At 43.6% G+C, this 14,363-nt stretch overlaps 1 protein-coding gene across 3 annotated transcripts in view; it reads right to left on the bottom strand.

The window, feature by feature from the left end:
- The window catches only part of SLC28A2 (solute carrier family 28 member 2), a 38,662-nt gene that overhangs the window by 6,138 nt on the left and 18,161 nt on the right, over window positions 1-14,363 (bottom strand). For all 3 annotated transcript variants that reach the window (XM_012442291.2, XM_012442293.2, XM_012442292.2), the window contains 12 exons: window positions 9,126-9,217; window positions 8,007-8,190; window positions 7,239-7,380; window positions 6,498-6,611; window positions 6,098-6,175; window positions 5,580-5,660; window positions 5,082-5,162; window positions 3,040-3,165; window positions 2,826-2,956; window positions 2,244-2,412; window positions 1,853-2,050; window positions 1,121-1,202 (listed from right to left, as the gene is read on the bottom strand). In XM_012442291.2, coding sequence (XP_012297714.2) covers window positions 1,121-1,202; window positions 1,853-2,050; window positions 2,244-2,412; window positions 2,826-2,956; window positions 3,040-3,165; window positions 5,082-5,162; window positions 5,580-5,660; window positions 6,098-6,175; window positions 6,498-6,611; window positions 7,239-7,380; window positions 8,007-8,190; window positions 9,126-9,217 — 1,478 coding nt within the window. The remainder of the gene's footprint in view (window positions 1-1,120; window positions 1,203-1,852; window positions 2,051-2,243; window positions 2,413-2,825; window positions 2,957-3,039; window positions 3,166-5,081; window positions 5,163-5,579; window positions 5,661-6,097; window positions 6,176-6,497; window positions 6,612-7,238; window positions 7,381-8,006; window positions 8,191-9,125; window positions 9,218-14,363) is intronic.

Here is a 14,363-nt window from a genome sequence, read left to right as displayed (position 1 = left end):
GTTGGCCCCAGGCTTCTCTCAAACTCCTATAGCAAGCAGTTCTCCTGCGTTGGCCTTCAAGTGTTGGGATTATAGGCATGAGCCACCACATCCCGCCTAAGATCCATTTCTAACTTGGATCTTCCAAACTTGGGATCTGCTAGTCATCCCTGTGCCCCTGCACTCAAGGACAATTCCACTTTCCTCATATTGTTCCTCCACCCGTCACCCCCATGCAGCAGTATCTCCAACAGTCTAAACAGATCTGTGTCTGCTTCAAAGACCCACTCCTTTAACATTTGTACTTACAGATTTAAATCTAACACTTTATACTACTCTCCCTTACTCTCTATCTGCCTTACGTGCCTGCTGCTTTTATTTGTTTTAATTTCTTGTGCTTCCATGAGGACAACTAGTGAGCAGCCTAATTTCAAAAAGTATCTTCACTACTGAATAAAATACGAGGCCAGGTGCAGTAGCTCACACCTGTAATCCCAACATTTTCGGAGACCACAGTGACAGATCACTTGAGTTCAAGACCTGCTTGGCCAACATGGTGAAACCCTGTTTCTTCTAAAAATACGAAAAAAAAAAAATTAGTTGGCTTGGTGGCACACACTTGTAATTTCAGCTGCTCAGGAGGCTGAGGCACGAGAATTGCTTGGACCCAGGAGGTGGAGGTTGAAATGAGCTAAGATCATACCACTGCACTCCAGCCTGGGCAACAGAATGAGACTCTATCAAAAAGAAAGGAAAGAAAAAAAAAAAGAAAAGAAAGAGAGAGGCGGCAGGGAGGGTGGGAGGAAGAGAGATCTTATATAGGCTCTATTCCAATTTAATGGCAAAATAGAAACAATATCATTATGTTTTCTTCCTCATAGAGAAAATGAAAATAAAATTAGCCTTTGAGGCCCCCAATCCAAAGGAAAAAAAAGTAACTGAATTTGAGATTAAGGCTCTGTGTGTAGCCAGGTAGCATGACTACCAATTAGGTCCAAGTTAATTACAATCTAAGAAATGGATCCATTTCACATCAGCTTCCTTATCTGATCCCAACTTGTACTGAAGCACTAAGACTGCCAACTACAGAAGCTGGGCTCTGGCTGTCTTACTGGGGAGCTGGGAAAATGGATGAACTCACTCAAGCCTCCTAGTGTGATTCCTATGGAACTAAGATTGGCAAATCCACAGAGTGAAAATGTTGTAATGATTTCAGCTCTCACCTGGGGAAAACAAAAATAAATAAGCAAATAAGTTCAGTCCCATGTATGCAGTCTTATAATCACAAAAGAAGTTCTAGAGTACAGAGAGCCCCCAGTCTTTTCCATGGTTTCCTAAGGAACATAAAAGGATGCTCAGAAAGTAACTGGTTCCCTGAGTTACTATAGGGATAATGACATGGAAACCACTATGGGCCTCATTGCCCAACGCTGTTCTTGTTGAAGGCTATGAATAAGGAGAAGGCCTGGGAATGAGAAGGATTGCAAAGGAAGAGGAGAGAGGAAAAGGAGGAGATAAAGGATATTAATTTGGAGCAATTTAAACTTAAGAAGGAGACCACAGACCATCAAAAGACAGTGTCTGCCCTGGACTGTCCCAGCTGTAAAGACCTAGCAATTAATTATAGAGAGAAGTTGGGTCAGAGTTGGGGTGGTGGTCGGGGGGTATGGTGGGAAATAGCATGCAGACCTATCATAGCTCAGGCGCTGCAGATGAGCCTGCTAGGTATACTCTTCTGTTTGCTTTGTAATTAGGTCTGCGACCCTGGAAAGATATCTGTGGGTCTGCAACAAACTTGTGTGGCACTTTCTGTCTACCCTCAGATAATCATGGCTGAGACCTCAGTGTTTATGCTTTTTGGATTGTCACTTACAGAAATCCACTGTTTCTCTCCCTCAATCCACTCTTCCACTCCAGAGAGACGTTTGTTCTTATATTGAGACAGTTGCTGATAGGCCACAAACTCATTTGTGAAGAACTTGATTCCCACCAGCTCAGCCACCATTGGACAATCTGTCCACTCTACACCCATCATGAAAACCATGGGCCTTAGGATATAAGAGCAGATGACCTGAGTGAAAGAGAGAGATCCTAGGAAAAAGAAGGACTAATAACAAAGGTCAGGTGGCAAGGACCTTCTCTGGAGCCTTGGCCCAATCTCCTCCACCCTTCTATTCATGCTCTCTCTTAGCTTACTGTGGATCAGGAGGACGTGCATGGTTGAAGGGCTACCTAACCACATCCCAATAAATATAATCATTTACCTGGAAAGTGAGCCCCTGTATGTCCACCAATTCCCCCAGCCAGGAGAGGGCAGCATTGATGAAGGCTAACACAGCCAAAAAGGCAACCAGGTTGGCTGCTACATTAGCAGCAAGTCCTATGGCATCTGTGGCTCCGTTGCTTGCAGCTTCCAGGACATTCCTCTCCTTCCTGTGGTTATTGGGCAGAGGGAAAGAGTAGGGTATCTAGAGTAGTTTCAGCCCCTCAGAGAAGAGAGATCCTACTGTCCCTATTGTACAGGAGGAGGGTGCAAGGCCAATGTAGAAGGTGACAGGAGTTCCTCAGTGACTCTATTAGTGGAAATTAGTCTGAAGCAGTATCAGATATAATTGTCATATAATTGCACTGATAGCAAGGATAGAGAGCTAGTGGCACACAGAAGCTAGTGCCAGGTGGGAGGGTTAAATGAAGAAAACCAGCATAATTAACAAGCAGCAGAGACCGGCAAGAAGGAATATGGAATCACGTTATTCCTCCTCAGGGAGACTTGAAGTCTCTACCACAGTGCCACTCTTAACTTCAGCTCACCGTCTCCCAAAGTATTTTTGCCTCCTTGGACTCACCCACGAGGCAGTTTTACCCCCTCCTCACTCTTGAACTTGGACTCCTCCACTTCTGGATACACCAGTTTTGACAAGGCAAGAGCACAAGGGGCAGCCATCACAGAGGCAGAAATCAGGGATGATGCATCAACCTGTAAGGCCAGACTTAGGCATCAGTGTTTCTATCAAACCCAACTCAAGCTCACCCAGGAGTGATCAAGCAGACTGTGCCTACCCCAAAGGATATGAAGGCTCCCAACACAGTGCCAGAAATGGTGGCAAACCCTCCAGTCATCACCGCATGGATTTCAGAGAGTGTCATGTCCGCAAGGTAGGGACGGATGAGCAGAGGTGCCTCTGTCTACAAACAGGGAGAAAATAGGTTCCAAGAAGGTGCAACTCCCCACACCAGAGTGCCCACCCCAGCCCCAGGGGCTGGACCCACTAGACACACTTCCATCCAGTGTGAGCACTGTTCAGTGAGGTACAGCTTCACTTAGTGAACACAGAGCCCTGCTGTCAGCCCCATCCAACATCTGCATTACTTCTTCTAGCACCCAATCATGTCCTGGCTGGCACAGTTCTCACCTGTTTCCATATATGCCTGTCTCATCTATTGACATGTTAAAATGTTATAGAAGGCTGGGTATGGTGGCTCATGCCTATAATCCAGCACTTTGGGTGGCTGAGGCAGGCAGATCACAAGGTCAAGAGATTGAGACCATCCTGGACAATATGGAGAAACCCCACCTCTACTAAAAATAGAAAAATTATCTGGGTGTGGTGGCGTGTGCCTGTAGTTCCAGCTATTCAGGAGGCTGAGGCAGGAGAATCACTTGAACCTGGGAGGCAGAGGCTGCAGTGAGCTGAGATTGCACTATTGCATTCCAGCCTTGGCAACAGATCAAGACTCCATCTCAAAAACACAAAAGTTATAGAAGAGAAATGGTATATTTTCTTTGTATATTCTCAGTGTCTAAAACCACACACTTACTGAACTTATGGAATGCAATGCACTTAATGAGAATATATTAGATGCTTAAACAGTACTCATTAAATGAAATGCATATAGATGATCCAAGCCCCCTGTTTATGAAATAAGCAAAAGAAATAATGTTTGTGATAATGTTATAAAATTATGAAGGCCCAACTATGTAAGCCATATCTAGCACTGACTTATGATAATGGTATCTATTATTTCACAAATGCCAACTATGTGCATAACACTGTATTAGATGCTAAGGGCATTAATATGAATAAGGCAAAGTCCCTACTCTTAGAAGCTTATAGTCTCACAGAGGAAGCTAGGCTGACTATGAATAATTTCAGCAAAATGTGGAGTGCTACAGTGAAGTATCCAGAAGTACTCTGAGAACATTTCAGAAGCAGCCTAGAGCCTTGGGAGAGAAAGACCTCAGTACTAACTCCCTGTGAATGTGACAAGTCATTGTCCCCAACATTGAACTGGTCAGTCAGTAACACATATGGAGCACCTACTCCATACAGACGAGTTTACCAAGCAAGTATTATGTGGAAGAGGCCTTGGTGTTAGCCATGAGCAAGACAAGTGATTTTTTTTCTTCCTTAGAGACCCTGGAAACCAAGCACCGCAGGGAGTCACAGGGAGAAACCAGAATGAGGATCAAACACCCTTTATAGCCTCCGAAGAGGGATATGAGTTGGACCAGGACATTCCCTACATTCCTGTGTAGGAAGCGGTGGTTAGAAGTGGTGAAGGCAGCCAGGTGTGGTGACTCACGCCTGTAATCCCAGCACTTTGGGAAGCTGAGGCGGGCGGATCACCTGAGGTCAGGAGTTCGAGACCAGCCTGATCAACATAGAGAAACCCCATCTCTACTAAAAATACAAAAATTACCCAGGCGTGGTGGCACATGCCTGTAATCCCGGCTACTCGGGAGGCTGAGGCAGAAGAATCACTTGAACCCGGGAGGCAGAGGTTGTGGTGAGTCAAGATTAGGCCTGCAGTCCAGCTTGGGCAACAGGAGCAAAACTCGCCCCCCACCACCACCCCCAAAAAAAAAGAAGTGGTGAAGGCTATCTCTCCAGATTAAGTATTCCCAGGGAAGTCTGATTAGGCACAAAGGGTGAACGCAATGAGCAGAGTCTTCTTTGAGCTGCTGAGTTCTTTCTCATCTGAGATTGGCTGCCCCACAGTCTTCATTTATTTAACTTTTCAGAAGGAAAGCATACTCTTGTTTTGTGCCAAATTATCAGTTCCTCAGAGGGAAGAATATCAAAAGGACTCAAGGTGCTTACCATACCCACAAAGATGTTTCCTGCCACAGCCAGGGTCTCTGTGGCGGTGGTGCCCATAGTGATTTGCAAAAACCAGGCGACCTAGAAGAATACAGACACCTAAACCACTAATGTTAGCAGGAATCTTGGAGACCGTCATGCAAAACCTCTCCTCCTCCATTTTACTGATAAGGAAACTGAACCTAGAGAAGAGGTGCAGCAAGCCCAGGCCAAAAACCAACTTACAAACAGAGCCTTAACCAGAACTCAGGACTCATGGCCTTTAGAACAAGTACATTAAAACTCAGTATGAAAGGCAGTCCAGCTCATCTTCTCTTTCTTCTCTGCCCTCAGCCTACCTAGGGTCTGGGCTGACTGTTTGCTATCAGGCATTCTTGAGAGGGTCTGCCTTTTCCCATTGTTTCTAACACTGTAAAGCCTGGCTATGGGCATTTTTCCAAAGCTGAGAGATGACAAGAGGAAGGCCCATCTCCTGACTGGTGTAGGAAAATGACTCACCTTCTGAACTACCCACTGCACAAGGCCCAGGTAGTAGAGAATGGACATCACACATCCAAAGAAAATGATAATTGGTAAGGTCTGTAATGAGAATGGTGAGCAGGTGGTGACATGTTACATTGGATACTCTGTGTAGGCCATAAATGGTCTGTGTTTTAGGCTTCCAAGTTAAGCTCTTAGCATTCCAAGGGTATCTCATACAGTGTAGGTATTCAGTACCTACACAAACTAATCTAGGAATACATTTAAAATATATTAAATCCATTGTCCCATGAGTACTAAACCACAAACTGTTTTCTGAGCCTTTTCCCCCAATTTCCATTTCATCCAATGTTAGGGTGGCAATGACCAAAGGGAAAGAGATGGATGCTGTTTCCTTTACTGATGGGGTTAAACCCTCTTCTTCGGGTCAAATTGGTATACTGGGGGGCTGATATCTTGGAGACACACTTTCAGCCTCTGCTTTACTCCTCTACCCCTCCATAGACTGTCATTTCTGCCCATAATACAGGTATCACCTGAAAAGCAAAGACATCCTTCACCAGCATATCCCCAAAGACAAAACTGGAGCCAGCCACAGTGTAATTCAGGAAAATCTGAAGGGAAAATAAAAGAAAAAGTCAGAGAACAAGACTGAAACCCAAAAGGATACATGGGAAGATGAGACCAGCCCCATGTGTTCTGAGGACCTACTGTTGCTGCTGAGGCTGGCCTCCCTTTGACAGCCCAGGGGCAGGCTATGTCCCTATGAGCTCTTTATTCATATTCTTAGCTGTATCCTAGTATACTCTCTCCTTTCCCAACCAGATCTCCCACCACATCATTTACAAGGTACAGCTAAATCTTCTCATGCTTCCCTCAAATCTCCTTTCTCTAGGGTTCTAAAAGAGAAAAGCCCTCACATTTAATTTCTCATACCTGAACCTGCTCTCCCAGCCACTTAAATGCATTATATCCAAGATCAGTTCTGATGACCAAGATCCCAAAGACAAACTGAAGACCTAGGCCCCAAAACACTGCCCTCCAGGACACCTAGGATTAATAAGAAAATTATTCCAATGTGAGTTCTACTTGTCTGTTATGTGGTTGAAATTTTAAACATGTATTCTGGGTGGAACCAACCTAGAATGTTAACAGTAAGTCTAGGGTCACATGGTGTAGGAAGCAGGGGCAATGGTAGGGAGAAACAGGGCAATAATAAAAAGCCACATATGTCCATAAGATTTTTAAAAAATGTGTCTGGAGGTTAGATGACACTTATACATACATATATGCATACATACATACAAATAAAAGTGTCATAAACCATTATTTTAATAGTGCTAAGTGCAATGCAAACTGATTTTCTACTGTGTTCTGTTTTCTTTCCTTCCTTATTTTTTTCTTTTGTTCTTTCTTTAACATTGGCCTAGTTTCACAAAATTGATATGAAGATTAATTAATGGATCACAATCTACAGTTTGAAAATAAGTGGTCTAGGGCCTCTGAGAATTTTTTAAACTTCTCTTAGGAACAAAATTGTCCAAGAGGTAGATTCTAGGGGTTGCTATGAACTTAGTTCTATGCCCTTATAATTAATACTTGATGCATATGCTTTATGATTAGCACTTGGCCCTTAGCCATGTGTTGCTATACCCAACCCAAATACCCAAAACTCACTGCACTGGGGTGTTTGGAGCAGGCAAAGAGGATGAGGATGAACATGCAGATTCCTGCGAAGGCGATGAGCTGCTCTGGCCTTTGGGCTGTGTCAAGAGCCAGCCACAGTATAAGGCCAACCAAGGAGACTCCTGCAAACACCCTAAAGAAGGAATGCCAGGACCACATCATCAACTCAGTGAATGAAAAACAACACATAGAGAGTCTGAAAGTTATTCTCTCACTCCTGGCCTGTAATCAAAGACCATGTGTGTGCCGTTGTCAGAGCTGTGGCTGCTGTCGAATCCAGTTCAGAATATATACAACTCTAAGTCTTCTCTTTAAACTCTAGGGAATTTTAAAAGGCACCAGTGGGTGCAGGAAGTCTGAGAGACTAGAGGGAAAAAAGCATAAAAAGTAGGAACTAAGGGAGACACCGATATCCACCAAATCAATTTGATCACTTAATGCAGCTCCAAGGCTCTATGTTCTGATTACTTCACTGAAGAGGCCTATAGTTTTTCTCATTTCTGACACAGGCCTTGATGACAGTCAGACTAAAACTCTTCTCTGAAACTAAACTTCTCCTGCACCCTAGCAATATTGAGACCCAAGGCTACAAGAAACTGAACTGAGGTCCTGTGTTCAGAGGCTTGTTGCTATTTTTCTCTGCGCCTGGTTCTGAAAAGCATATGTGCAGGTCTGAGAGACTGATCAGCAACTATCAAAAGAAAAGAAGAAGTGGACAGGAATAAGCTGTGAGGCCAGCTATTGAGATTCTTATCTTACCATTTCATCCAAAGCCTCAGGCGGGAGTTTTCAAAGGGCTTCAGACATCTTGTTAATTTTTTTCCCAGGAGCTTTTCCAGAAACGGGAGAACCAGGGCAAAGATTACCAAGCAGGTGATGACAAACAAGGCCAGTGCCCTCTGGAAATTCAAGATGCAAGCTGCCAGGAAATAGGCAGCATAGGCTAAAAAAGAGAAGACACAGAATAAGGATCAGCAAGGCAGCACTTCCAATGGGCAAATAAAACTCCAGTCATGATTGGGATTACAGCAAGAAAAATCCTCTGGAGACCTTGCCATCCAGCCCTACTGTCAGACGGAGCTGCACTTCTCGAGGCCAAGATAGATGTTTTCTAACTGTCCTCTTCTTGAGGATTCCCAAGGACAGTCTGACTTAGTGCAAAGACTGCTTATTTTCACTGGTCCCTAATTAAATCTCATTTCCTTTTATTTTATCTAATATCATCTCTCTGTCCCTTGGAGCAAATTTGATCAGTGTCCACCATTAGACTCTTCAGAAGTCAGTCATCTCCCCTTGAAACTTTATTACCCCTGTCACTTTAACCTTTCCTCTTGAACAAACCATGTAAACAAGGCTACCTTTAGGAAGCGCAGCCATGTGGACCTCATCCCATGACTCCCTTACTCATCTCAAAATATAATTTTTGTTCCCACCATCCCAGCTACCTCCTCTTTTGATAGCAAAATATAAATTTTAAAAAATATTTTATAATATTTAAAAATATTTTATATCCTTGATCTTACTAGTAAACCAGCAAATAAGTAACATATAATACAGGCTTCTCTCATAAAGGCTACAAGAATCATGCACTCCACCAAATCAAGGCACTCAAAAAAGGATAAGCCCACATTCTCTGAAATATTTTAAATTTATTAAATAGTACAGTTTTGAAAAATAATTTATTCTCAGATTTTACTTGTTCCTGTAAGTGCAATTCAATACATTATAGTTCACCTACAAGTAGTTAAAATTGATACATCAAATAGCTTTTTAGATCAGTTTTGAATAAAAGTGCCTTCCACCTGGTAATCACTTTGACACAAGGCAAATTTCTAAAATAACTGTGTTTCTCACTTCCATGCATTCTCAATATCTCACCCAAACACAACAGGCCCAACAGGATCTTCTTGAACAAGCTGGTGTGTGTTTTGCAGAAACTTCTTGCTTTGGTGAAAGGCCACTGACTCCTCCTAATAAGAACCCAAAAGTTAAGATACAAGAATTACTCCATCCCATTACTATTCAACTTTCAGAATTCAGATTATGAAACACAAGGCAGAATTAGCTTAGTCAATAAAGAATATTCTTCAGCCAAGAACATACTTCAGGGGTAGGTAGTGTCCCGCAGTGCCAAAAAGGGCAAATCAAACCTTGCAAAGGGCAGGAGGTCAAAATACCCTACTCAGCCTGGACTAGCAATATCCTTGGTAGTCACCTATCATAGAAGTGGGCATTGTTCATGTCAGGAGTCTACTCCTTTCTCATTTTGAAAGGACAGGGAATTGCTAAGCTTCCATATTCACAGGAGGGTCTATTCTTCTTAGAGGCAATTTGGCCATCCCTCCCTAATAACCACACAAATTTATGGCCTTGAACAGTCTGCCAGATGTGCATTGACAGGAAGGAAAATGCCACCAACTTCAAGAATCTCTCTGGATGGGCAGGCCCGAGAAGAGGCCTAGCAAGTTGGGATATTCAAGTTTGATTTTAGAAACATGTATATAGTACTTTCTTTATGCGGAGCTCTTTCTGAGAACTTGGCAAGTACTAACTCATTGACTCATCTTAAGACCCCTGGAGCTGTTACTATTAGCGTTCCCATTTTACAGATGTGGAAACCGAAAAACAGAGAAGTTAAATAACTTTCTCAAAGTCACAGGGGCTGTAAGAAGCAGACACAAAATATACACTCCAGCTGTCTGGCTTCAGCATCTGAGCTCTTAACCATAATCCTATGCCGTGTCTTCCCTAAACCCCAGGCTTGCCTGTCTTTGCCATTCCTAAGTATGCTCAGCATGCTGTAGCCATCTGAGCAAAAAGCTCTAATTTCCAAAATCTTGGAAGTTCCCAAGATGGTGATCCCAGCAAGAAGGTCCCAGTCTGGCAGTCGTGCTGTGGCAGGGCATCTTAGCCAGGGTTAGAGCCAGCCACTAACTCCTAATGCTCTGGGGCTTTGGCCCATAGAGTTCCATGGCTGCCTCTCCCATCTAACACACTCCCAGTTTCTAGTCTTCCTTTTTGAAAAATTCCTTCCCCCATCCCCTCCTGCCCCTTCTGCAGTGAGCCCAACCCTGTGTTAGCTGAGCAGATTGTGTACTATGAAATACAGGTGAGCTAAGAAAGGAGAAATCAGTGCTTATCACCATCTGACTGGATCAATTCAAGATGATTCTTTAGGATCTCAAGAACTTTGCTTTGCTTTGCTTTAAGAGACAAGGTCTCACTGTTGCCCAGGCTGGACTGCAGTGGCATGGCATGTTCATGGCTCACTGCAACCTTGAATTCCCAGGCTCAACTGATCCTCCTGCCTCAGCCTCCCTAGTAGCTAGGACTATAGGTGTGCACCACCACGCCCAGATAATTTTCTTTTTTAATTTTTGTAGAGGTGAGGTCTTGCTATGTTCCTCAGGCTGGTCTCAAAGTCCTGGGCTTGTGATCCTCATTTTTCCATGCTTAATAGAGAAGTAGTGAGTAAAAGGGGCAGAGTACCTGAGGACATCATTATCTTTGGGACATTATTTGCAAAGCACCTCAAGGAATGAATTTAATTTCAATCCTGTCCTTTCCATGTGTGACAGATATCTTTGGTGTGCTCCTCCAGCGCCACTCTCGACCCCACTCTGTGCCCTGGGAATTGAACTCATGTGAACTACATCAATGCACTCCTATTCCCTCTGGCTTATCAAGTTGAGTTCTGCTACTGGGACCTTCATAGGAGATCAGAGCATATGAAAAGACTGAGATCAGTGTATTGAAGAGGTCTTTTTATCTGACTTTCCTGCCGGGTGCTCTTAACATCTTATTCCTTCAGGTCTAGGAATAGTAACTGCTCACTGCTTCAAGACTTAGGTTCTTGCACTATCCTTTCGTATGGTTCCACCACTCGTCATACATATCTTTGTCATGGTCTCTTCGTAAATAAATTCTCCTCTAATTATCCTAATTTAAGTATGCCATCTGTTTCCTATTGGGACCTAAACCGATGTACTACATAAAGCTGGTTTAAAATTATATGCAGTAGAATGCCAGTTGAGCAAGCCTCCTGCAAAATAAGAGGGGGGCGTCGACTAGTCCAAGAGTAGATATAAATCACATACCTAGAAAAGATTTCTGCCATCACCTCCTGACCAAAACTCAATATTTTCAAGGAACAAAAGTTCAGTGAGTACTACAGAAAATCAGTTAAGAACACTCATTTCTGCAAAACCCATTAACAACCTGGTCCTAGAATATCAGGTTGGAATTGCGCCTCAGGGTTAAAAAAATAAAAATAAAAAATAGGCTGGGTGCAGTGGCTCATGCCTGTAATCCCAGCACTTTCGGAGGCCGAGGTGGAGGGATCACCTAAGGTTAGGAGTTCCAGACCAGCCTGGTCAACATGGCAAAACCCTGTCTCTACTAAAAATATAAGAATTAGCTAGGTGTGGTGGTGGGTGCCTGTAGTCCCAGATACTCTGGAGCCTAAGACAGGAGAATTGCTTGAACCTGGGAGGCAGAGGTTGCAGTGAGCCGAGATCTTGTCACTGCACTCCAGCCTGAGTGAGAGAACAAGACTCCATCTCAAATAATAATAGTAATAACTCATTAATTAAAAATAAAATCCATAAGAAACTTTCTAAAAGAAAAAGAAAACAAGCTTTCTCATCTTTTTAAACCAATTAATTGATAGAGGCTTATGGGCCCTGGTATCTTGCTTGGCACAGAATCTTACTAATCCTACCAAGCTCTTTACATAATGGTACAATTCGTGTATTAGTAACTGTGTTATATCAGGAAGCTAAATTGAGAAGAAATCTGTTAGGTGGTAAAACTTGATACTTTGCCCATAACCCACTAATAAGTTCTCCAGCTATGTGTGAGATATTTCCAGGAATGGACTAATGATGACCCTCTCATGTACGTGCTTATTTCCTGCAGCTCCCAGTGACAAGGGGAGCATGAGTAGGTAAGGGTGGCGGACAGTGCCAACTGAGCATAACTTTTGTGGGCACTATAGGTCACAGCAAGGGTGTTCATGCATTCCCAGGAGGTTAGGCATTCTTAGTCACAGTATGACATCGGAGGTTGACAGGAGTGGTATCACAACATACAGGTCATAAAGACCCTGCTGACAAAGAAGGATGTGGAAAAAAAGTCAGCTAAAACCCACCAGAATCAAAATGGTGATGAAAGTGACCTCTGGTTGTCCTCATTGCTCATTATATGCTAATTATAATACCATTAGCATGCTAAGAGACACTCCCACCAGTGCCGTGAAAGGAGGTTTACAAATACCATGGCAATGTCCAGTAGTTACCTTATATGGTCTAAAAGGAAGACGAGCCCTCACTTCCAGAAGCCCCCCACCTCTTTCCCAGAAAACTCATGAATAATTCACCCCTTGTTTAGCATATGGTCAAGAAATAACCATAAAAATAGCCAATCAGCAGCCCTCGGAGCTGCTCTGCCTATGGAGTAGCCCTTCTTTTGTTTCTTTACTTCTCTAGTAAACTTGCTTTCACTTTACTCTGTGGACTTGCCCCTAATTCTTGTGTGAGATCCAAGAACCCTCTCTTGGGGTCTGGATTGGGATCCCTTTCCAGTAACAACCCTGCCCACAAGATGTGGAAACTCTCTCAACTAAGGGAGACAGAGCTATGGGAACTCCCAGAGTCTAGGGTACTACCAGTTAGCAGTTAGAATGGAAAACTTGGGACAGCCTTCAGAGAATCTAGCTCTGCTGTCTGTTGACATTGTGGCCCTGGGGGAATCCTTGCTGCTCTAGCTTGAAGCAAGGACTGAAAGAAAGGAAATGAATCACCCAGAACCAAGGGGTAGTATGAGTAAAGAGTGAGGACCTCCAGGCAGAAGTGACCAGAATCGTTTTAAGTGGTTAAGAGTTTTATTTTGATGATGGCATAAAAAGAATTGGTCAGTGGGTACTACACTAGGTACCACTTTGCCAGATTCAAAGTTATGTATACAACTGGTTTTGAACCAGAGTAGAGCTGGGTGGTGTTGTATAGGGACCAGAGAACAATTACCAAAAGTGTGAAGAGGAGAATGGTGACTGAGTCTTAGAAGCAGAAGGTTGTCCATAGCCAAGGTGGAAAGCCAAATAGGGGTTGGTTGGAAAGCCAGGGAAGGCAAGAGAAAGGCCTATCACGTGGAAGCCAGCAAACTTGTATTGCAGGCAGAGGCTCTGCACAGCTGGGGATGGCCAGTTCTGAGAGCCCTCAGCCCAGGTAGAGTGAGAAAGGAGCCTAAACCAGAACACAACCAGATGCTTCACTGCTGAGCTGTAGTTGATATGTTGCCTTGGAAAAGAAAGCTCCCTTCACACAATACCCACATCTCTACTTGATGTGCCCATCTCCGACAATAGCAAATGTCAGCTCTCCTTTACACTAACTGTGGGGACACAATGCCAAAGATCCACAAAGACAGGAAGGACCTGCATGGTGGGGTTTTCCTTCAAGCCACACTCAACTTCTTCCTTCCAGAACTCTTCTCTCTCCAAGTTAGAGGTAGCAGTGATTCCAACAGGCAGTGGAGTCTTTGTAGAGAAGGTGCTCTCTCTCATGAGGGGATCATGACTCCACCTCCAGTGACCTTTGGAGACCAGGCCCTTCAGTTCTGCTTACAAGCAGAAGTTTCTCCGGGTTTCTAGTATATGGTGAAGGAAATAAAAATATTTTACCCCCAAAATATATTTCTCTAATACATTTTGAGATGGCTGTTCAGAGAGCCAGTAAACAGAAGTAGCCCTCAAAGCTGTCTTTTGTGGGAGAGATTTGCATCTGTAGAGAATCTGCACTGAAGCAGCCAGGTCTTCTCTTGTCTGGATCTAGGAAAGACTCACTGAGTCTGACACCTTTGAAGGTCTGAAAGACACATTTATCATCTATTCTCTCTGAGGGCTTCTACCTGTGAGGTTTCATTTACATAAGAAAACCTCCTTTGCTAGCCAAGCCTCCTCTTCTCTCCTTTCCATAACCTGTCTGGCATTAAAACCTGATTTACCACCATAACTTGTTTGTGGCCATGCTCTGAGCCTGCCTTTTTTCTGTAACATCAAGATAGTTTATAATCTTCTGTGCCCCACTGGGGGTTGGGTAGTCACTCTATGATTCTCCC

The sequence above is a fragment of the Aotus nancymaae genome, unplaced genomic scaffold (genome assembly GCF_030222135.1).
Source record: "Aotus nancymaae isolate 86718 unplaced genomic scaffold, 86718_ANA_hifiasm-v0.15.2.pri h1tg000062l, whole genome shotgun sequence".
Classification (NCBI taxonomy): domain Eukaryota; kingdom Metazoa; phylum Chordata; class Mammalia; order Primates; family Aotidae; genus Aotus; species Aotus nancymaae.
Note: the sequence above shows the minus strand (reverse complement) of the source record. Positions and strands in the feature narration are given on the sequence as shown.